Genomic DNA, 23,385 nt, shown 5'->3' on the forward strand with positions numbered 1-23,385 from the left:
ATGCATCAGATGATGATAAGAACTGTAATGGAAAATAAACCAGGAAATGGGGATCCGGAGTAAGTGTATAGGGATGGGTGCTGTTATTTACAATTTTAAATATGGTGGTCTGGGAAGAGTTCACTAAGAAGATGACATTTGAGTAAAGATCTGAAGAAGGTGAGGAAGAAAGTCTTGGAGATGTCTGGGAGAAATGACTTCCAAGAGGAAAGAAGAACAAATGCAGTCTCGGCCAACAGTAAGTTTAGAGTATTCAAGTACACAGCAGCAAGGAGGCCAGTGTGGCCCTGTCATATTGAGCAAGGAGAACAGTCTAGATGCTGTGGAGTAGGTTAAAAAATAATGGATGAGCCCTGGCCGGTGTGAATGGATTGGTTGGAGCTTCATCTCGTGGACCAAAGGGTCGTGGGTTCCATCCCTAGTTGGTGCAAGGACATGACTGCCAAACCATGTTTCTCTCTCACATCATTGTTTCTCTCTCTCCCTTCCTCTCTCTCTAAAATCAATAAAAATGTATCCTAGGGTGAGGATTTTTTTTAAAATCAAAAAAAGGGAGCGACTGATATGCTGAGAATAAACTTAAGTGGGATAAGGGCAGAAGCAAGGAGATCAGTTAAGAAGCTATTATAATAATTCAATGAGGGAGGTGGTGGCTCAGACCAGAGTTGTGGCCACGGGGTGATATGAGGTGGCTGGATTTTAGATATATTTTGAAGGAATTTTTGAAGTTACTTTTTCACCAATTGAATGTGGACGTGGCAGACAGAGATATAAAGGATGATTCCAAAGTTACTGTCCTGAGAAATTGGAAGGATAGAGTTAATATCAACTGAGGTGAAAAATATTTTAAGCAGAGAAAGTGTAGGGGAAAAGATGAGTCTGGTTTTAGACAAGTTAATTTTGTAATGCCTAGTAGACATCCTAGTAAAAACAGTGAGCAAGCACTTAGATATAAAGTACTGGGGAGGTCTAGTTTGGGGATACAGATGTGTTTTGAGAGCTCATGTTACATAAAACATCATGATTTCATACAGTGATGGGTTATAAAAGAATTAAAAGTCACCCGGCCGGGCATGGCTCAGCGGTTAAGCGTCGACCCAGGATCCAGGCGATCAGGGTTCGATTCCCGGTCAGGGCACATGCCCAGGTTGTGGGCTGCAGCCGATCAATGACTCCCTCATCATTGATGTTTCTATCTCTCTCTCCCTCTCCTTTCCTCTCTCTGAAATCAATAAAGATATATTTAAAAAAAAAAAAAAAGAAAAGCCAAGTTCCATAGTTCCAAGAGTACAAAGTGATTATATATTTTACAATATTACTAAAAACTGGTTTGATTAATTGTTCTAGAAATTTTTTATTAATTTTAAAAAGCCTTTTTAAATATCTGGAAAAGCTAAAACAATTAAAAGCCTTTTACTTACTAAAGTTAGAAATCACTAGCAAGCACTTTATTATAATAAGAATCTCTAAATTTCACCAAAACTAATCCTAGGTTGTTGAGCTCCCTGCAGCTACATGTACATTTGAGTTCCAGTTCAAATACCCCTCACCAAGCCAAATAATCAAGCAAAAAAAGAAAAAGCAAATCCAGTTTCAGTTGAGATTAAAAGATAAAAGAATTTCCTGTCTCGGCACTTGGATAATTGATGATTACTCAATTCACTAAATTTAAACACTACTAGTTGACGAACTGTTCTAATTGCAAGTCATGATGGCATGAGAAAGGCTGACAGACACCCAAGAAACACTCAGCAGAGAAATGTCCAGAAGAATGACCTCTGCCCAGTACTGTGAGCCTAACTCTGGAGACTCTTCAGGACTTTCTAAACAGCACCCTGAGGTGACATAACCAGCACAGCTTCTGATAATGGATGGTAGGGTTTCTCAAAGACCCAGAGGCCACCTGTGCCAAAATCACCTGGGGCCTTGTTAAAATGCACCAAGGGGTGAGGGAGTTGTAAATTCTTGGCCCCTTTTCAGGTCTACTGAACCACAATCTCTGAATATGAAATGCAGTAATCTACATGGCTAGGAAGCATTCCAGATGATTCTTAGACACACCACAGGCTGAGACAGATGGATCTAATGACTATGTTAGAAAATATAATTCAGAATGGTTAAACAGTATTTCTATTATGAACAAGTTGCAGTTATCCACTTGATTAACAGAGATAATTTATTAAGAAATGGATTTTTGTAGTGATCAAAAAAGATAAATGGACAAAAAACTGCTGAGTCAGTATATTCATTTGCTGAAACATTCTACCTAGAAAGGATGTTTGCTGCTTCCTGTTACAGCTTTGAAGAATACATTCCTACTGAGGTCAGGTAATAAAGAAGAGAGAGACCTGGGTACCCCATCTCTACTTGAGCCAGTAAAAAACAACCCTTCAGTATTAATTTTCATATACACTCACATGTATAAATATGGAGAGGTAGAGATGAACAACTCACAAAGCCAATTGTCCACCTAAGTTACACATTAACCTGTTCAAAAGTTTTATAGGTTATAGATGAAAGACTGATTGACAGCTAAGATAGTCAGAAATATCTGATACTTAAACACGTTCCTTTCAAAGAGAGACATGTGTACCCAGATATAGGAAGGTAAATGTGCATGTCCCTGACTTGTCTGTACTCAGAGATGAATAATTATTAAGGTGGCCTAACAGAGTGTGTGTTTCAGACTTGGTGCCAAGTCTGGTTTTAGACACCTAGGAGGTTGCCTAAGCAAGTATCTTAAACCTTCCTAAGGTTCACTGCCCTTGTCTGTAAAATGGAGCAATAATAGTACCTTTCTCAAAGAGGTGTTATAGGATTAAATGACAAAATATATAGAAAAATGCTTAACACCAGCACATACTAAGCATTCAGTAAATGTTAGCTCTCATTATTAGCTATTAGAACTTTCTGGAGCAAATTAGTGGGCAGTTGGGGAAGTATGTGGATGACCAGGAAAGAGATGTGATCTACGTGGTTGTAAATGCAACAACAGCAACATAACCTTAATTTACTTTGTAGTTATTATTCCCATTATAAAAATAAATTACACCCTAGGTGATAGACAAGGTATCTTCCCTATATCTTTGCTGCAGAATTCTACATTTCTTAAACTTATAACATGCACTTTGTAAAAATTCAAGTTTGAGAAATGCATATTGAAAATCCCTACAATGCTTGTGAGCCAAAAAGCACAATGGAACCTAAAAATGTGAGTGATGCTGAGGTCAAATAGGAAATCAGCTGCTAAGAATATTGCAAAAGGACCACAGAGTACATACTCAGTGATAAATGATGCACATTACATTCAGTAATGCACTTCGGAGATTTTTCTCTGAACCTTTCAAATGAAGTTTCATGTGTTTACATCTTCACCTTAATGGAACCCCAGGAAGAGAGTTAATTCCTAATTATTTCTAAAAAGACCTCCATCCACTTTACCATGTAGCCCATAGGAGTTCCCCATGTTGTATGCAGTTCCATCTGGGTCATAGTGAGGATGTGCAGTTGCTCCATTCACAGCAATGAATTTGCTCCAGTCTACCTGCAAATTTAAGACCATCAGAGACTTTTAAATGTTATACGGGCAGATCTCTATTTAGATGCATAGATAGTAAAGATGTGTCAAATACCTTAAAATAAGGTATGAAAACTATGCCTAGGCCCTCATATCTCACCTCTGAGAAATCAAAATCATTTTTCCTATTAAAGAAAAATAAACTAAGGCCAAAAAAAAAAACCAACCCCCCCCCCCACTAACAAACAAAAAATGGGCAAAAATTATTATCCGATAAGAGTAATTTCCACCCCCCCCCAAGATCATAGGACAGTTCAAAAGAATAAGAATTAAAATTAAAATTCTGGGCACGCCCTCCCTCTCAGGGGCACACCCCCACCCCTCCCTGTCCCCTTGTCTTCCCTCAGGCACCTTCCCTTTGCCTGTCCCAAGGGCCATTCTGCTGCCTCTGTAACTTGTTTCCTGAGCCCATGCAGCCCAGCTGGCTCACTTCTACTACCTCTGTAACTTTCTAAATAAACTTTCTCTTATATAAAAATAAAATTAAAATTCTGGTCCAAAATTTTACTTAACTTTTAAAGTGTTAAGCAAAAGCATGGGTCTAAACAATCTCCAGTCCAATTCAGCCTGCAGCTAGGAAGAACATGAGCTGGCCAAAGTAAATCTGTACCATTCTATTCCTCCCTTACCCCAGGACTAAGGAAGAAGTCTAGAATTAAGGAAAACCAACCCCACAGGTCATTCTAATCAGGGGAGAGGGTGCATAGTGGGTAATTTTGGTTTTGTTTGGTTAAGGTTCCAATTTCTTATTCAGATACCTACTACACTGAAAAGTATTTGAATGGAAAGAAATTTGGGGGTCTATATTATTCCTTTTTTAACCTATATTTTACCTTTTCTGTTTTTTCCAGGGTTTCAATGTCCACTTTATTCATAAAGTTGACCTCGGTACTAACGTAGTAATCACCCTTGTACTGCACATAGTTGATATTGGTGTTGTCACTTATTGCTGAAACCAAACCTCAGAGTTATTGAAGCACCACAAGAGGAGGGAGGTAGCAGTTTAAACATCCTCTCATACCAAAAAAAATTGCAAGATTTATATAGATTGTCATATATCATAACAATTTAAATAATCATCATTGCCCAGATGGCGTGGCTCAGTGGTTGAGCATTGACCTAGGATCCAGGAGATCGCAGTTCAGTTCCCAGTCAGGGCACGTGCCCAGGTTGTGGGCTCGATCCCTGGCAGGGGGGCGTGCAGGAGGCAGCCGATCAATGACTCTCTCTCATCATTGATATTTCTGTCTCTCTCCCTCTCCCTTCCTCTCTCTGAAATCAATAAAAAATATATTAAAAATAATAATAATAAAAATCATTATCACCTGCAAATTCTGGGTACATTAGTAGCCACTTACTAGGCATTTCAAATTTGGACAGGAAACGTTCAAAAACATTCTTGCATGGGTCAGGGAGAGCCAGTGTGCCAAATTCTGAGACCACAATTCGATTATGAAGACTGTTGGCCTTGTAGGAATCACTCTGTAGAAACTTGCTCCGATATGTCACCGTGCCCTTCTCCATCCTAAACTGGTGAAGCAAAGCCATTCCATCAAACCAGTGGTTGTACCTTCAAATAGGAGCAAAAATAGAAAACAAATATTAGTAAGAAAAACATGAGATCAAAATGAGAGATTTCAAATATAGATAGATAAGGAAATGGAATGGGTTCCTAGCACAGCCTAATTAGTTAGAGAACCTGAAATGAAGGGATGATAGCTTAGATACATCCTGGATACAATAGGGAAGAGCCACTTACCTTCTCCTGACCCTAACTCCCTGTCAAAAACCTCACAGTCAGAGGGCTTAAGAAAAATCCTAAGCTGGTGACTGCTAAAATAATTCTGATCTTTACTTTTGACAAGGAGGAAATTCTGAGATGTCCTAAGTTAAATTATAGCAGGCCAGAGGGTAGAAGGAAGAGACAAGAAGGGGTTAATCTGTTAACTTCAGGGCAAAACTAACAAAAGACTGCTCACATTCCTGTGTGTAAGTGGGAACTTTAAATTAACTTCCAGGTGGCTATTTTCATCGATATCTAACAGAGACTAGCCAGGCATCAATCACCCCACTGGAGGAGCCTCTGCTTCTTGCTTACACAGGAACTTTTTACAACCAATCCATAGAAGCAAATACAAACTCTACCCATCCCAGAACTGAGCCTCCTTCGACTAATCCCACCCGCCTTATCTGTAGCCAATGTAAATTCTTTCTAAACAATTGACACTTTCTTCCCCCTACCTGATGTATACAAAAGCCCTTCAACTCCAGGACAGCAGGCATGGTTGTCTTTTCCACCTAGCTGTGCTGATTGTTTAGACTTCATGCCCCAGAACCTGGTCTTTCTTGCTAGCAATGGCCCAATAAATCCTTTCTTTTAAAAAGGCTTTCAGCAGAAGTTCTTTGTTTTATACCCTATAGCCAAGAGAACAGCATAAGGGGATATGGAATGCTTGACATCTCACATATTAAAATCGGTTTCTAAGCTTTTAGAAATCATTATCTCCATATCTTAGATGTATTACCTTGTTCATTTACTTTAAAATTTTTCAGATTTATCAAAATTATGCAAAAGTGTGTGTGTATGTACACACATATACATGTATGCAGGCACACCTATACACACAATCCTTATATAAATATACGTATATATAATATATACATGTGTGTATGAGAGAATGTGTGAGTATAGATATATGTTAAAGTATCCATCATGTTCTGTTTTCTTGAGTATTGTTATAAGGAATGGATGTTGAATTTTGTCAAAAGTTTGTCAACATTTATGGAGCTTATCCTATAATTAGTTTTCCTGAGACCTATTAATATGGCATATGATATTAATGGATTTCCAAATGATGAACCTACCTTGCATTCTTGGAAATAATCCTACCTAGTCATAGTGAATTATATTTGTAATGTAGTATTAGATTCTGTTTGTTAATAAAATATTTATTAGTACTATGTATTTTGTACTTTTTCAAGATATTCATGAACAATATGAATAAATAACACTGGGTTTTTTTGCACCATCTTTCTCATATATAGATATCAATATTATCTTTGCTTCAAAAAAAGAAATGGGGAGTTTCCTTTCATTTTCAATTCTCTGAAGTAATGTCTGGAGCATTAAGACTACCTAATATTTGAAGGTTTGGGAGAATTTCCCCTTGAAATAACTGGGGCCTGGTACTTTTGAGAAATAGTTCCTTAATGAGTTTCTCTTTTCCTCTACAAAAATCAATCTGTTTAAACTTTCTCTATCAGTTTTGGTAATCTGTATTCCCCCAGGAAATTAGCTATTTCGTCAAGGTTATCATCTGTATTTGCATAGAAACCTGAAAAGTCTCTTGCAATTTTTTCTGTTTCAATGTCTGCTTCCCCACTGTCATTTCTTATTTTTGTGCTTCCTCCTCTTCTTCTTTATCATGTTAGATACTTTTTCTAATTTTAAAAATATTTTTCAAAAACATTAAGAACAAACTAGTTTCAATAATTATTCCTATTCTGGTCTAAATCCCTCTAAAACCATGATATGTAGAACCAAACACAAAATACTCTGGGTATAAAACCAGACACTCAGCTTCCTCAATTAAGACATTTCATATTCTTGCCCTGCCAGTGTTGCTCAGTGGTTAGAGCGTCAGCCCACACACCGAAGGGCCGTGGGTTCAATTCCTGGTCAAGGGCATGTACCTGGGTTGCATGTTCATCCCTGGCCTAGATTGGGGCTTATGCGGGAGGCAACCAATTGATGTGTCTCTCTCACATTGATTTTTTTCTCTCTCCCCCTCTCCTTCTATTCTCTCCAAAAAATCAATGGAAAAAATATCCTTAGATGAAGATTAAAAAAATAAAAATTTAAAAATATTGCATATTCTTTTCTTTCCTTCCTAGTTTTCTTTGTTACCATCTCATATTTTTGACCCATATTGAGCTGTCAACAAAAATCCCTAAGTAATTTTAATACATTCTGCTGTTAAGCCACATCTTTCATCCTTGTGCTTGTAAAATGTGTTTTCTTCACCTGCATCTACTTTTAATAATTTTTAACTTCTTAGATTCCATCTCCCAAGGTCCTTGCAGACCTTGTCATTTCATGCAATTCATTTATTCAAATCAACCAACACTGCCAGGAACTGTGCCGAACCCAGTGCTTACAGGCACATAAATAACTATGCCACAAGTGATCGCTGCAGCAAAGGAGAAATGTTACAAATGCTATTCATGCACAGAAGGAGCAACAGGATGGAGGGATGCGGGCATTAGGAAGGGTCAAGAGGGAAGGAAACATTTAGCTGGTTCGCTAAGGATGTTTGCCAGGTGGTGAGGAGAAGGGCATCCTAGAGACAGGTGATAAAAAAAAGAGCTATGAAGGAGGCCTATGGTGCCCTGGAGGAATCGCCAGTTAATAAATTAGTATGTGGGCAGAGCCATCAGTGGCAGGCAATGATGATGGAGGAATAGGTCAGCACAAGGCCTACCAGCACTTAGACTTAGGGCTTAAAGACCCTCAGCAGGAAAGCCTGGAGTCTGTAAGCAGGTGAGTGAGACCCACACCTTAGAAAAGTCACTCTGGACACAGAGTAGCACATGGGATAGAAAGAGGGACATCCAGATTCGGAGAAACCCATGAGGGGACAAGGCAACAATCCCAGACAGAGCAGATGAGAGCCTAAACTGAAGCAATATAGTTAGAAAAGCACAAATTCCAGAAACAACTCAGAGGTGACTGATAGGATGTGGGCAGTGACAAAAAGAGAGGGTCCAAAAAGTCATGCCTGAATGACTGGCTGATGATGATGCTTTAACTGAGATGGAGAATGCATGGCCTAAGAGCAAGTATTGGGGAAAAGAAATAGTTCAGTTTTGAAAAGAGTCTGAGCTCTTTGTAAAACATAAAAGCATCAGGGGAGAGATGTTCTACAGCCAGTTGGCAAAATACAGGCCTAGAGCACAAGAGATGGGAGCGGGCGGGCGGTACACGTGTGAGAGCATCTGTGTGTGACAGGTACAGCCATAGGTGCAAATGAGAGATAATAACTACCATCCACTGAGCACTAACTACACACCGGTACTGTGCCAAGCACTTTACCACATCTTTTCATGTGTATTTTTATCTCTCTCTCTCTCTCTCTCTCTCACACAGACACACACACACACACACACTAATCCTGCAGGAAACTATCGTCCCCATTTCACACACATGGAAACCAAGGTCAGAGCAACAACAAACCCAGGGTCACAGGACTCATAAGTGTCAGAACAAGAATCTGAACTCAATGCCAACTCCAAATCCTGGGCTTGCTTACAAGTGAACTGCAAGAAGTTACCTGGCAGGAAAGGGAGTGGGGAGAGGGCACTGAAGGGAAAGAAGAGATTAAAAATGCACTAAGTGGCAATTTTTGTCAGCTATTGAAAGAGGCACTTTATATGCCTGTCTCCTTTACTCTTCATACCCAGCCATTAGAATTGATATTATTGGCCCCATTTTCCATATGGGAAACTTGCTCAAGATCATAGCACTGAGAAGTGATGAAAATGGATTTGAACCCGCTCCATCATAGTCCAAAGAATACATTATTTCTACGATACCGAAGAAAGCATACAATGAGAGAAGAGAAGGGACCACTCAGGGCAGAGGATGGGATATGTCAACCATCAGCATTAAAGGAGCAAGTGACGTGAAACGAGCAACAACAAAAATTATTCTAGAACACGCAACCAGAAGGGTAGAGGAAATATGGGAATCAGGGGTGAGAGAATTTTAAGACAGGTGGTCAATAAGGACAAATGCTGTACAACAGCCTGCCTGAGGGCTCAGGAGCCCATTTCACTGAATAATGCACAGGCCTTGGAGACCTTCAGGAACAGATGCTGTCAAGTGGTGGGGTTAAAAGTCAGATGGCAGTGAACCGAGAAGACCTCGGAGAGTATGAAACCAGAAGCAGTGAGGGGAGGGACAGGGGAGCTGGAGAGGAAGGTGGAACAGAGAATGAGGGTGTTGTAGGACGAGAGGACACTTGCTGGCTGAGATGGGGTCAGTGAAGGGGAACAGACACAAGGGGAGGCAAGTGATTGACCAGCAGGCTCCAGAGGAGGGGAAGTGGGCCCCTTCCTCCTCTGATCAGGAGGAGGCAGGGTGGGGACTACACACGGTAGGTACCTGGGGAGATTTGGAGGCGGGCAAGTGAGGGCAGGGGGGAGGGTAATAGAAGTGACCGACTGCGGGATCTGCACGGGGAGAAGAAACGAAAGGGGAGCTGATGAACAGGACAGAGAAGAGTAGGAGAGAACCTGATGGGACTGGACATAAGCTTAATGGGAATGGAGGAGTTGGAGACTGCGATGTTAAGCAGAGAGCAGAGTTTCAGAGTTCAGGATTTCAAGGGCAGGGCAATTCTGTGCAGTAAGATCCAGGATATAGCCTCACTATGAGGCATTGTTGTAGCAGCACAGAGGGGGACAATCATTTCGTGGGGATGGCCAAGGAACTCGGAGGCTTGACTGTCTTCATCACGGATCCTGAAATCATTCCAGGAAAGTGGGAGACATTGAAATGCTGAGGATACTTACTATTGTGCCCAGATTCATATAACTTAAAGACTCATAAGCATGCCTTCAATGAAATCATTGACAAAAAATGTTAATTGAAGAATGTCCTTTGTCATGTCACTACCATGTCTGCATGCTGACAGAGACCTACTGAATGGCATCTGACAGAGGGACCAAAGATTCACAGCTGAGTGGGGCTATTCTTATCCGCAAGGTAAGGGTTACAATGACTTTAGGTCTCTGCCCCTCCTTTTATGTTTAATCTTGGGAGCCAGCCACTAAACTAGGTCTCAGTGCATTTCCCCTCTGACCTGAAGGTATCTGTACTTGGTATCCAAGAGGTGGGCGAAGGCCCTACTCTTGCTATAAATGCCTGCTGCTGACTGAAAAAATTGATTTGAACGACAAAGTAGACACTCATGAGGACAAGCCACACCACCCACGTCCTCCACAACGATGTCATCTTAAAAGCGGCCTGTAATGAAAGCCTAGGCCCTGATTTTAAATTTTTCTAGAGCCACTTCTGTAGCAGATGAAGCACCATGTGTTTCTGCAAGAGGCTGTTACTCTGTGGGGACTGAAATAGTTTTATTTTTCTCCCCCTCCTCCGCCTCTTCCTTTTCCCTCACAATCTTTTTCAAATTATACCTTGTATGACACCAAGAGATGTAGAACAGGGAAATCACAGCTTCTCTGGTTAGGGGCAGGATGCAGAACCTCGGGCCAGCTCGCTCACCTTTTTTTCCTACCCGCAAACCACCTCCCTGCCCCGAGCCCCACCCCCCAGTCTCCACCTGGGCACCTAAAGGAACTTCTCACGAGCTTCTTGCAGCAGCTGTTGGGGTGAGGGACCACTGCATTTTCTTGCCTTTTAGCACTATCATAATAAGTCTATTATTCAGTGAAGACAAGATGCGACAGGTTCAGCAAATTAAAATATCTGTGATATTAAGAAATATATCTTGAATATGCCCCTAATTATTGACCTGTTTCCAACAACAGCTAGGAAAGCACAATTAGACCATAATCAGATGCTCACCAAGCCCACAGGAAAGATTCAGCTAAAAGAAAGTAGAATGCATGGTTACCAGGGGCCTGGGTGGGGAAAGGAAATTACCGTTTAATGGGTACAACGTTTCAGTTTTACAAGATGAAAAGTATATAGACTGTGATGACGAAAGCATCAATGTGAATGTACTTAATGCTACTGAACTGTACACTTAAAAATAGTGAAGATGGTGTGGTTCAGTTAGTTAGTGTCATCCCATACACCAAAAGGTGGCAGGTTTGATACCTGGTCAGGGCACATGTGGGAGGCAATGGATTGATGTTTCTCTCTCTCTCTCCCCCTTCTTCCTCACTTCTTCTCTCTAAGATCAATAAAATAATAATAATAAATAAAAATATAGTTAAGATGGTAAATTTTATATTCTGTGTATCTTACCACATTTTTTTAAAAGTTCATGGTTCTTGGAATATCATCCAGCCATTAAAAATAATTGTCATTCAGATTTCATAGCAACATGGATAAAAAGGCTGATGATAGTGTGAAGTTTTTTTAACTAGGGGATATCATATATATATATATATATATGGACTCACAATTGGGCAGAAGGCCTGAATAGACTTGTTCCCAAAGAAGGCATACAGATAACCAACAAGTACAATGAAAAGACGCTCAGCATCATTAATCATCAGGGAGATGCAAATCAAAACCACAATGAGATGTCACCTCACACTTATTAAACCAAGTATTATCAAAAAGACAAGAAATAACAAGTTTGGCAAAAATGTGGAGAAAGGGACACTTGTGCACTGTTGGTGGGAACATAAATTGGCATATCCAATATGGAAAAAAGTATGGAGGTTCATCAAAAAATTAAAAGTAGAACTACCATGTGACCAAGCAATCCCACTTGTGGGTATTTATCTGAAGAAAACAAAAACACTAGCTCAAGAAGGTATCTGCACCCCAGGGTTCACTGCAGCATTATTAACAATAGCCAAGAGATGAAAGCAACCTAAGTGTCCATCAATAGATAAATGGATAAAGAAAATCTGATAGATGATAGATAGATAGATAGATAGATAGATAGATAGATAGATAGATAGATAGATAGATAGATGATAGATAGATAGATAGATAGATAGATAGATAGATAGATAGATAGATAGATGATAGATAGACAGATAGACACATACATATATGTCTATATGATACAGATATATAGATATGCAATGGAATTGTATTCAGCTATAAAAAGAAGGAATTCTTGCCATTTGTGATAACGTGGATGGACCCTGAAGTCATTATGCTGAGTGAGATAAGTCAGATAGAGAAAAATAGAGAAAGACAAGTACCATATGGATCTCACTTATATGTAGAATCTAAAACAAACAAACAACAAAAAAGCCACATTCACAGATACAGAGAACTTACTGGTGCTTGGAAGAAGTGTGGGGCACAAAATGGGTGAAGGTGGTCAAAAAGTACAAACTTCCAGTTATAAAATAATTAAGTCGCAGGGATGCAGTATATAGCATGGGGACTGTGGTTAATAATATCGTGTTGCATATTTGAAAGTTGCTAAGAGATTATAGCCTCATCACAAGAAAAGAAAACTTTTGTAACTATGTATATGATGGATGTTAACTAGACTCATCGTGGTGGCCATTTCACAATATAAAGAAATATTAAATCATTATGCTATACACCTGAAACTAATAATGTTACATGTCAATTATACCACAATAAAAAAAATTCTACATATCATATGACTGTAATTATTTAAAACAAACCTATAGAAATGAGAAGACTAGCAGCAAAAACACCAAAGTGTTAACAGAGGATGTGGTACATACATTGCCCCACTCTCTTCTCTATTTATAAATGTTTCATATAGGTGAAAACTTTTAAATGAAAAAAAAATTCTAATATTTAAAAATGTTTAAAGCAAAGCAGATTTTCTCCTGACTATAGGGGTTTCTTCACATCACTTTATGTGCCTAGTAGACACACACAGAAATGATACACTAAAGAGCTATTGGGCCTGGCCAGCATGGCTCAGTGGTTGAGCATCAACCTATGAATCAGGAGGTCACCGTTTGATTCCCAGTCAGGGCACATGCCCGGGTTGCAGGCCTGATCCCCAGTGTGAAGCGTGCAGGAGGCAGCCAATCAATGACTCTCTCATCATTGATGTTTCTATCTCTCTCTCCCTCTCCCTTCCTCTCTCTGAAATCAGTAAAAACATATTTTTAAAAACAAGTTATTGGGGTTTTTCCATTTATTTACATATATACATTGCTATTTAAGTACAGGGCACTGTCCTAAATACTGGGGATATGAGGTGAACAAGAAGCCTCTGCCCTCATGGAACTTACTTTCTAGTGGAGAAACACAGCTAATAAACAAACAAATAAAAAACATTGATAGTGCTATGTAACGAATTAATATACCTATTGCATTATACATAATATAATAAATAATAGCATCTTTAGATTGGGAAATCAAGGAGGGCTCAAATGATGAAATTTGAGCTGGTATCTGAATGATGAGAATCAGACTTGGGAAGAGAGATGACAGAGCCAAAGCCAAGATCCTGAGTAAAAATAAACATGCCCAGTTTGAGGAACTGAAAGAGCCATTGTGTCTGGGAGGTGCTGGGTGAGGGAGTGGTATGAAGTGAAGACACTGTCCCTTCCTTCAGGAACTTGTGTTGAAATAGAGCTTGGCACACACAGTTCCTGACACTTCCCCTTTGGCATAAACCTTCAGAGAACTTCAAACTCATAATATCTACAGAGCAGAAATGTCAACTTTTTAAACAGAACTAACTTTCCATTTTCTCCCCATAGACTAGCTTCCTCATCTGGAACTAAAGAGACTGCGTGGCAATGTTAGCCTCAGAAAGGAAGCAGATATTAGTACATATGCCATAGACCAAGTTCATGCTAAGACATCCAAATTCTTCCAAAAATCAAGGCTTACTTGTCCTTCCCAAACTCAAACTTCCCAGGTCCAATTCGAAGTAGCGAGCCACTGAGCCACTTGGGAAAATGTCCTTGTACTTCAGCAGAGATGGTCTGTGGCGTCTCCTCCACTGTGGTTACCAGCGGTGCGATACAGGGAAGGCTCTCCTGCTTACCAAAGATCGCTTTTGTCTCATGACCACTTTCCGTGTACTTCTTCATAACTGAAAGGAAATCAAAAGCACAAAAATTTTCACCAATATTACATAAACACGCCTGGGCAGGTAAACATGAACCTAACACCAAATACAGTCCCCAAGTTCCTCTCTCTCCTTCCTCACTCTCAGATCAATTCTTTGAGTCTCCATTTTTTGACAATGACAATCTTCTTGTATTCTTGCAGTACAAATCTGCTTGAGAATTAATGCAGGACTTTAACTATTATTATTATCATTTCTCATACTTGAACAGTGCTCAAGATGGAATCTAACCTGAGATGTGCTAATAGCAACCTCATTGTTATGATAAAAAATGGCCACCATTCAATATTATCATAATTACATTGACCTCAGTATTTTATATACACCAGAAGGTGATCCCAAAAATTTCATAGGGATTTCTGGAACATTTAGTAAGATCTACAATTTAATTTCTTCCATTTTAATGTACACGTGAATGTACATGGCTTTTTCTAGGAGAAAGGTGTCATAAATTAAACTATGCAGTGATGCCTGGTCTAAAATTTCCTGAAGTTCAAAAGCCACAAGAAAAAATCATCATATAACAAAGAGCTGAAAATTGTTCCTATCACAGTAAACCCTCGGTTTTGCAGACCTCGATTTAAACGACTTCAGATTTAATGGACAAAATTTCTGGTCTGTATGTCATATGTGAAAATTAACACCTTATTAATTTTAAAATGCTTTTAACCAAGATTTGCTAATAATTAAATTAACAGGTTATTTTTTTGTTATTCATTCACTGTTATTTTTAACAAATTTCAGCAAATATGCCCTATGTTGAAAAAAAACACTATAGTAATTTTGCCAACATAAATAAATATTACATATCTATGATTATAGTCTACATATTTGAATGCAAGAGTCATGTTCCTAAACAATGTTCCATGAATGACTAGCACATGATCACACCATATGGTGATCCCAGTAATTGGTTCTGTTGCCATGTGGCGTGACTTTCTGCAGCAGTTTTAACACACCCTGCTGATGGTCCCACCTGCACTCAGCCAAGCCCCAGCCATGAGCATTCGTTTACTCACGGTGCCTGGTGAATGCACACATTTACTAGACCTACTCAGTATAAATTTAAAATTACAGTAATACAGCCCGGCCGGGCGTGGCTCAGCGGTTGAGCATCGACCTAGGATCCAGGAGATCGCGGTTCCATTCTCGATCAGGGCACAGGCCTGGGCTGCGGGCTCGATCCCCAGTTGGGGGCATGCAGGAGGCAGCCGATCAACAACTCTCTCATCATTGATGTTTCAACTCTCTCTCTCTCTCTCTCCCTTCCTCTCTCTCTGAAATCAATAAAGATTAAAATAAAATAATAAAATAACAGTAATACATACAGAAAACTTTTCTGTGAAATTAAACTTTTCATACATTTTTTTTAATCCTCACTTGAGGATATTTTTTCCATTGCTTTTTCAGAAAGCGTGGAAGGGAGAGAGAGAGAGAGAGAGAGAGAAACAACAATGTGAGAGACACACGTCAATTGGTTGCCTCCCACACGAGCCCCAACCAGGGCAGGGATCAAGCCTGCAACTGAAGTACATGCCCTTGGCCACATGCGAACCTGCGACCTTTCAGTCCACAGGCCGACGTTCTAACCACTGAGCCAAAATGGCCAGGGCCATACTTAATTTTAATTTATGCAAACATGTCTACATAAGTAAAAACAGGTAAACCAATTTGTCAATTTTTTAACATACGCATTCAAAAACCTACTTTATTATATAACCGACTTTTGGCTTTAACGGACATCCCCTTGCCTGAAGTGGTCTGTTATATCGAGGTTTTACTGTATTTCATACTTACTTAGTGTTCACAAGGCAGTGTTGCCTCACAAAGAAGGGTGGTCAAATATATAACTAACTAAGTACTACAAAATACAGTCCTTTATTTTATTTCATAAAACTTTAACAATGACATAAAAGTCTAAACTAGGACAATTAACCCACAGGGACACTGCTCCTCTGAAGTGAGATTTGCATTCTTTTAGCAAACTCTTTTACAGTATTATATATATTATCCCATTTCTTTCAAGTCTTTCAAAAATTTAGTTTATAGCACATGAAACCTTCTACTTTGCTATACATAACAATTCAGTCAAACCCAACTAGTTCCTGATTTCCCAAATAAAATTTGCTTTTACCCTGAATGCCCCTCCCAATAGTCAGTCCCTAAGGAAATTTTATCTATTGCTCAAAGTCTATCTCAAATACCACTTTCTTTAAGAGGCAACATAGTATTATACTTAAGTTTCTGCCTGGCTCCAGAGTGCTTGGGTTCAAATCTTGGCCCACCATTTTCAAAATAAATAGCCTCGAGCAAGACAGTTACCCTCTGCTTCTAAGGTGAGGAGAATAATAATTCTTATTGCTCCTAAGGCCATAAATAATAAGTGAATTAGGTTATGTCAAATTTTAGAAATTATAAATATTCAAAAAATGTTAGCTATTATTCATGTAGCTTTTTTTTTTAAGCCTCACCCAAGGATATGTTTTATTGATTTTTAGAGCAAGAGGAAGGGAAAGAGAGAGAGAAACATCAATGTGCGAGGGAAACATCAGTCACCTCCAGTACACACCCCGACCAGGGATGGAACCCACAACCCAGGTATGTGCCCTGACTGGGAGACAAACTCACAACCTTTTGGTGTACAGGACAACGCTCCAACCAGCTGAGCCACCCAGCCAGGGCTATTCATGTAGCTTTTAATGATCAATTCAACAAGGTGGAATATCTTCTTTCTCTGAATTATTTACTTATTCAACAAAGTGCTGGGCACTGCTGAGGGATAAAAAGTATTATAATCCTGATGTAAAGGAACTCACCACCTAGTAAACAGACATACAAAGAGGTCATTTACACTGTAATCGTTGTTTTATTTGAGCATTATTTCTCAAAGTATAGCCTGAGGACTATTTGAAACAGAAATACCTGGTGCTACTGCTAAAATGCAGATTCAAGGACTCCACTCTGGGCCTAATAAATCAGAATCTCTGGGGGAGTGTAAGCAGGTGTTCTTAGGCATACTAAAATTTGAGAACCACAATATTAGAGGTATAAAGAGAATGCTTTGAAAACTTGGAGGAAACCCTCGGGTATTTATCTTACTACTTTTATTAATATTACGTATATTTATCTTGTTCTTATCTTAGACTAAAATAAACTCCCTGAGATCAGGTATTTTACTTCTCCTATTTAAGTAGAATTAAGTTGAATACCTGGTAGGGCATTTGTCTGTCTGAATAGAGATTCACGAATTTAAAACATTTTACATTTTAGAAGACATTAAATGTCTGTATGTTCTGTACGCCACTGCATGCTGTTGGCAGTTTATTATATACTCTTCAAACTTTCCGAAGTACCTGATATTGTTGTCAGCACCTCTTTGAACCCCTTTCTGTTGCTGGCTTCCCAGACACTGCACTTTTCAAAAGCTCCTGCTCCCTCTTGTTTGCTTTATGGCAGTTTCACTACTTACTAGCTGACACTTTGGGCAAGTTACTAATCACCCTGAACCTCAGGATTTTAAATAATTAAATGAGGATAATAGTGATAAAAGGAAAATAATACGTTCCACTCATGTCTATCATCATAAGCAAATATAATGATAGTACTAATTTTCAAATGTTAATTCCCTCTATTGGCTCCTTTTCCCCTTATCGCCTCATGAATGTGTTCCTAAGGTCTGACCTTGGACCTTTACTCTTTAATCTCAGCACTCTTCCTTGGTAATCACATCTAGACTCTTAATTTCACCACTTACTTTTTGCAGGTGACTCAACATGTCAAAAGAGAATTCCTAATTTTCCCCCTTCCAGATCAATTTTCCCACCTTCTAAATCACCCAGCTTCAAAATCTCTGTGGGCCTTGAATTCTTCCTTGCATCACTAAGTGGTAAATTCTGGGACTGTATCCACAGAGGGCTAGAAAGAAGATGCTAAGGGGATGACATAGAGTAGCCAGTAAAAATTACTAGGGCTCAGAAGTTTGCAAGGGTGTCTGGAGCAAATTCTTTGCAAAAATTTTTACCAGTCCACCCATCCTGGGCAACCCTACAAATTTTTCTTCTGGCTTGAACCTGTCCTCATCAGCACTGATGCTTTGACCTTTCTTGCCTATCAGTCACTTCTTTTCTACTGTCCTTTAGGCCTTTACAATCTGTTAGGTGGATATTATCAGTCTCTTATTTAGAAGGAGAAATTAGATTAGGAAGCTATCTCCTAAACCAGAGCTTCCTAATTGATGGGCCTCTTGATCCCCTTTGATGGCCGGAGGCCCCAGGACAAGGCCTCCTGCTCTAAGCAGTTCACTGGGGCTCCAGATTCCATCCAATTTACTGTGGGAAAGGCTGGGAAACACTGCTACTAAAGTAATCTTCCTAAGAACAGATTTGATTATATCACATATTCCTCCAGAAAACCTTTACAAAGTACTCATTGTCTACCAAATAAAGTCTAAACTGCTTGACCAGGCACTGATGAAGGCACTGTATAGCCTCACACCAACCCACCCGTCCAGTTGTGCCTCTCACTGATGCCTTCCACCCAGGCCAGCCTGGACCACTCCCCATTCTCTTCTCAGCCTAGTTCCTGTAGCAAGAACTGATTCTCCTTTGTCTGAACACACACTGCACCCATTTTGGCTCTCATGGCACTCACCACATTGTGTCTTGTGTAATATGGATGAATATATTTTATAGCCTCTATTACGAGTGCTCCTTGAGCACAGCATCTTGGTTTTGCCTTCACCCCAGCACCTAACACACTGCCTTGCACTGAATTAGTGAATTAAATAATTTTAAAGTGTGTAGTCTATATCAGTATGATTACTCATAGCTCCATATCAGCCAACTTCAAGAAATAAAATCATGTGACAATAGTAACTATAATAGAAAGCTACAAAGCAATAAACAGGTTTTGAGGAAGCCCCCCAGAATATAAATAGAACCAAGTATTTACATTAGAAGGTATAGCAGTGATTTTCAATTAAGAAAGGTTTAAATAATGAATATTCTTCCGATTGCAGATCCAAGAGAACCCAAAACCCTGAATCCTGCCCCTATATATTGTATAAAACAGCCTCTGGAAAGGCTGTTTCCAGAACAAGTAAACAAATCCTGACTCTGTCTTCAACTCCCAGCTCTGCACTTGCTGCCTGTATCTGCTCCAAAAAGAGTGGAAAACTTGAGAAGCTCCCAGATTTCTTCAGAAAAGGCACAGAATTCTAAGTTCCAGCTGGCAGGAAGAAGAGGGTAAATCTCCTACCTGGGATCCGTTGTACTATCACAGATCCGAAACCCACCGCAGTGGAAGATTGCTGACGAAATGCAGAGGTGAAATTTTTGCATTGAACTTAAGTACCAGCAGATCCTGTGGTTTCCACATTCTCACAACTCAGCAGCCGTGCCAGGGAACACATTTCCTGGGCCAACAGAATAGAGGGAAAGGGGAAGGAGGCAAGGCTTTAAAACATGGGCCCTCTCTCTGACTCTTATTTCCAGGACAAGTATCCCAGCAACCTAGCTATAATAAGTAACTGTTTGAAATAGGAGTCTCCCTCCCTAAACTCTCTTCCAAGTCTATCCTTGCACTACAATCAAGTCAGTTGATCCATGGATGAATTCATTAAGCCACTCCTTCCTCTGAAAGATTCTTTCCTTACAGAATAAAGTCCAAATGTAATGTCAACAAAGGGCTCTCCAATGTGGCCACAATCTACCTTTAATCCTGTCTCTCTGTTTCTAGCGTTTCATTCTGTTTTCTTTTTTAGTCATTTAATTTACAAAACATTTTCTCACATCCTAGTTTGAATAAGGCCCTGTGAAAGTATGCCCTTTAAAAACTTATAACCATATATAATCTCATTAATTTAACAAACACTTTTGAGCACCAATGTATCAAATGCTGTGCTACAAATTGAGAATATCAAAAAAGGACATTCAATCCCTATTTTAGATAATACATTATTTCCCTCTTGAATTCTCAGTCCAGCAAAATGACTATAAATATACCATGTTTTTGTTCTTCTGAGCCTTTGAACAAACTTTTCCCTGCCTGAAATAGCCTCCCTCTTTCCTTTTCAAAAACCCATGTCAAAATCTACCTCTGACCTCCTTGCCAAAGCCCTACTTTCACTAGCAGTTACTAGCACCAACACAGGTATTTTTAACACTTACATATCAAGTTTTCCTAGCAAAGGTATGTAAGTGTATTTCAAGAAAGGAGTGGTTAAAGGAGGGAGAATAAAGAGTATCTTAAACTATTCTGTATTTCCTACAGTGCTTAGCATATGATGTACAAAGATATTCAATATATATTTTGATTCGTAATGTTTAAAATATAAACTTGTGAAATTTTATTGAAATGAGTGATATTAGAAGTGTAAATTTAAAGGGCAGTGGTATTCCTGTAATAGCATATCTGCAGTGGTGAAATAATTATTCTTGTTTATTTGGATGGGTACCAAAGATATCAAAATTTGATAAAAATAAGTCTTAATTAGACAATAAGGAAATTTTGCCTTAGGAGGTAAATGTTCTGACCAGTAAATACAGTTTCAAAAACCTAGTTCCACGGTCTTTATCATGCCAGAGATCGAATCAATCCTCTGACCCTACGCAGGGAAGAATCAGATGCTGGACAGAGGTGACACCAGCAAAATATAACAAGTCTATTATGAAATCCACTCTGCAAGTGTTAGCCTTGGCTTTCTCATTAATAATAAGTGCTAAGAAAACAATAACTCAAGGACACTTCTAATGGTGATAGTCACCCTTGCATTTGGAATATTCAAGAACTCTATCAGGTGACAGAGTAACTCACAATCCAGGTGACAAGGCATATCAAGTCAAAGGCAGTCTTCTGCTTGCATTTAATATTCAAAAACCCCGTTTCTAATAGTTACTTCATTGACTTCTACTAGCATACCATCCTCTACAAACCTAATAATTTTTCCATTTAATAACCAATATTTTTAGTAAATATTATCTTACTGTATTTTTTTTAACTATATCTCTATTGATTTCAGAGAGAGGAAGGGAGAGAGAGATAGAAACATCAATGATGAGAGTCATTGATCAGCTGCCTCCTGCACGCCCCCTACTGGGGGTCGAGCCTGGAACCCCGGGCATGTGCCCTGACCGGGAATCTGATGGTGATCTCCTGGATCCTAGGTAGATGCTTAGGCGCTGAGCCACACCAGCTGGGCTGTCTTATTGTTTTTAATCCTTCCTTGTGTAAGTATTTATGTTATATGGTAGGTATATACCTTGAAACAGTCATTTCATGAAATGAGATTTTATTTTAACATTCAAAAGGCAGCAAGGTAAGCATGCTACCCACCTAAAGAATACCAAATTCCTTATGGTATTGTTTATAAATATGTCCAAATTTTTTATTGCTTTTATCAGCAAAATATACATACAAAAGAATGAATTATCTATATGATTTAAAAATGGGTACAATGACTTTTTGAAATTTATTTTTATTGTTAAAAGTATTACAGATGTCCCATTTTCCCCCCATTGACCCCCTTTCACCTCGCTCCTACCCCCTCCTCAGGCCTTCACCCCATTACTGTCTGTGTCCATGGGTTATGCATATATGCATATAACTTCTTTGGTTAATCTCTTCTCACCCCCCACATTCCTTCCCCCTTCCCTCTGAGATATGACTGACCATCTGTTGCAGGCTTCAATATCTCTAGGTCTATTTTGTCAGACTTTTGTTCATTAGCTTCTTCTTAAAGAAGACCCTTCAACATTTCCTGTAGTGCTGGTCTGGTGGTGGTGAACTCCTTTAGCTTTTTCTTATCTGTAAAGCTCTTTATCTGACTTTCAGTTCTAAATGATAGCTTTTGCTGGGTAGAGTAATCTTGGCTATAGGTTCTCGCTTTTCATCACTTTGAATACTTTTTCCCACTCCTTTCTGGCCTGCAAGGTTTCTGTTGAGAAATCAGCTGACAGTCATATGGGTGCTCCCTTGTAGGTAACTGCTTTTCTCTTGCTGCTTTTAAGATTCTCTGTCTTTAAACTTTGGCATTTTAATTATGATGTGTCTTGCTGTGGGCCTCTTTGGGTTCCTCATGTTTGGGACACTCTGTGCTTCCTGGACTTGTAAATCTCTTTCCCCAGGTAGGGGAAGTTTTCTGACGTTAATTTTTCAAATAGGTTTTCAACTTCTTGCTCTCTTTCTTCCCCTTCTGGCACCCCCATAATGCAAATGTTGGGCTGCTTAAATATGTCCCAAAGACTCCTTACACTATCTTCATATTCCTGGATTCTTTTTTCTTTTTGCTCTTCTGGTTGGGTGTTTTTTCCTTCCTCATATTCCAAATTGCTGATTTAATTCTCTGCTCTACTGTTGATTCCCTGTAAATTATTCTTCATTTCAGTTCATGTAGCCTTCATTTCTGATTGGTACTTATTATGTCATCGATGATCTCACTAGTTTCCTTACTAGTCTTACTAAGATTCTTGCGCATCCTTATAACCATTATTTTGAACTCTGTATCTAGTAGCTTGCTCAGCTCCATTTCATTTAGTTCTTCTGTTCTTTCCTTTGTGACATATTTCTTTGCCTCTGCATTTTGGCTGCTTCCTGGTGTTTGTTTCTATGTATTAGGTGGAGCTGCTACATCTCCCGGAATTTGTAGAGTGGCTTTGTGTAGCAGGTGTCCTGTAGGGCTGTGGCTCAGCCTCCCGTCACCTGAGCTGGGCCTTCTAGGTGCTCCCATGTGGGCTGTGTGCACTGCCTTGTTGTAGTTGAGCCTTGGTTGCTATTGGCATCACTGGGAGGAATTGACCCTCAGGCCAATCAGCTATAAGGACCAGCTGCAGCTACAGCCAAAGAGCTGCTGTGCTCGAGACATCCCTATGGAGCAGGATTTACTTCAGTGAAGTTTGGTGTTCACTGAGTGCACCCCTTGAATGTGTCATTCATGAATGTACTAGGGTATAATCGAAAAGTGGTGGTCTGACCATCAGGTGCACTGTCTCTGGGGCCTCCCTGGAGGTGCAAAGTCAGCCTCTGCCT

The 23,385-nt window shown here is 39.5% G+C and overlaps 1 protein-coding gene across 1 annotated transcript in view; it reads right to left on the reverse strand.

Annotated features, from left to right (window-relative positions):
* Positions 1 to 19,770, reverse strand: part of BCO2 (beta-carotene oxygenase 2) — a 34,290-nt gene extending 14,520 nt beyond the window's left edge. Inside the window, exons 1-5 of the mRNA XM_087821540.1 lie at positions 19,618 to 19,770; positions 14,121 to 14,325; positions 4,936 to 5,147; positions 4,411 to 4,526; positions 3,442 to 3,544 (exon numbers count right to left, since the gene is read on the reverse strand). Coding sequence (XP_087677666.1) covers positions 3,442 to 3,544; positions 4,411 to 4,526; positions 4,936 to 5,147; positions 14,121 to 14,323 — 634 coding nt within the window. The 5' untranslated portion in view covers positions 14,324 to 14,325; positions 19,618 to 19,770. The remainder of the gene's footprint in view (positions 1 to 3,441; positions 3,545 to 4,410; positions 4,527 to 4,935; positions 5,148 to 14,120; positions 14,326 to 19,617) is intronic.
* Between the last annotated feature and the right edge of the window lie 3,615 nt (positions 19,771 to 23,385).

The sequence above is a fragment of the Miniopterus natalensis genome, chromosome 11 (assembly GCF_054644295.1).
Source record: "Miniopterus natalensis isolate mMinNat1 chromosome 11, mMinNat1.hap1, whole genome shotgun sequence".
Taxonomy (NCBI): domain Eukaryota; kingdom Metazoa; phylum Chordata; class Mammalia; order Chiroptera; family Miniopteridae; genus Miniopterus; species Miniopterus natalensis.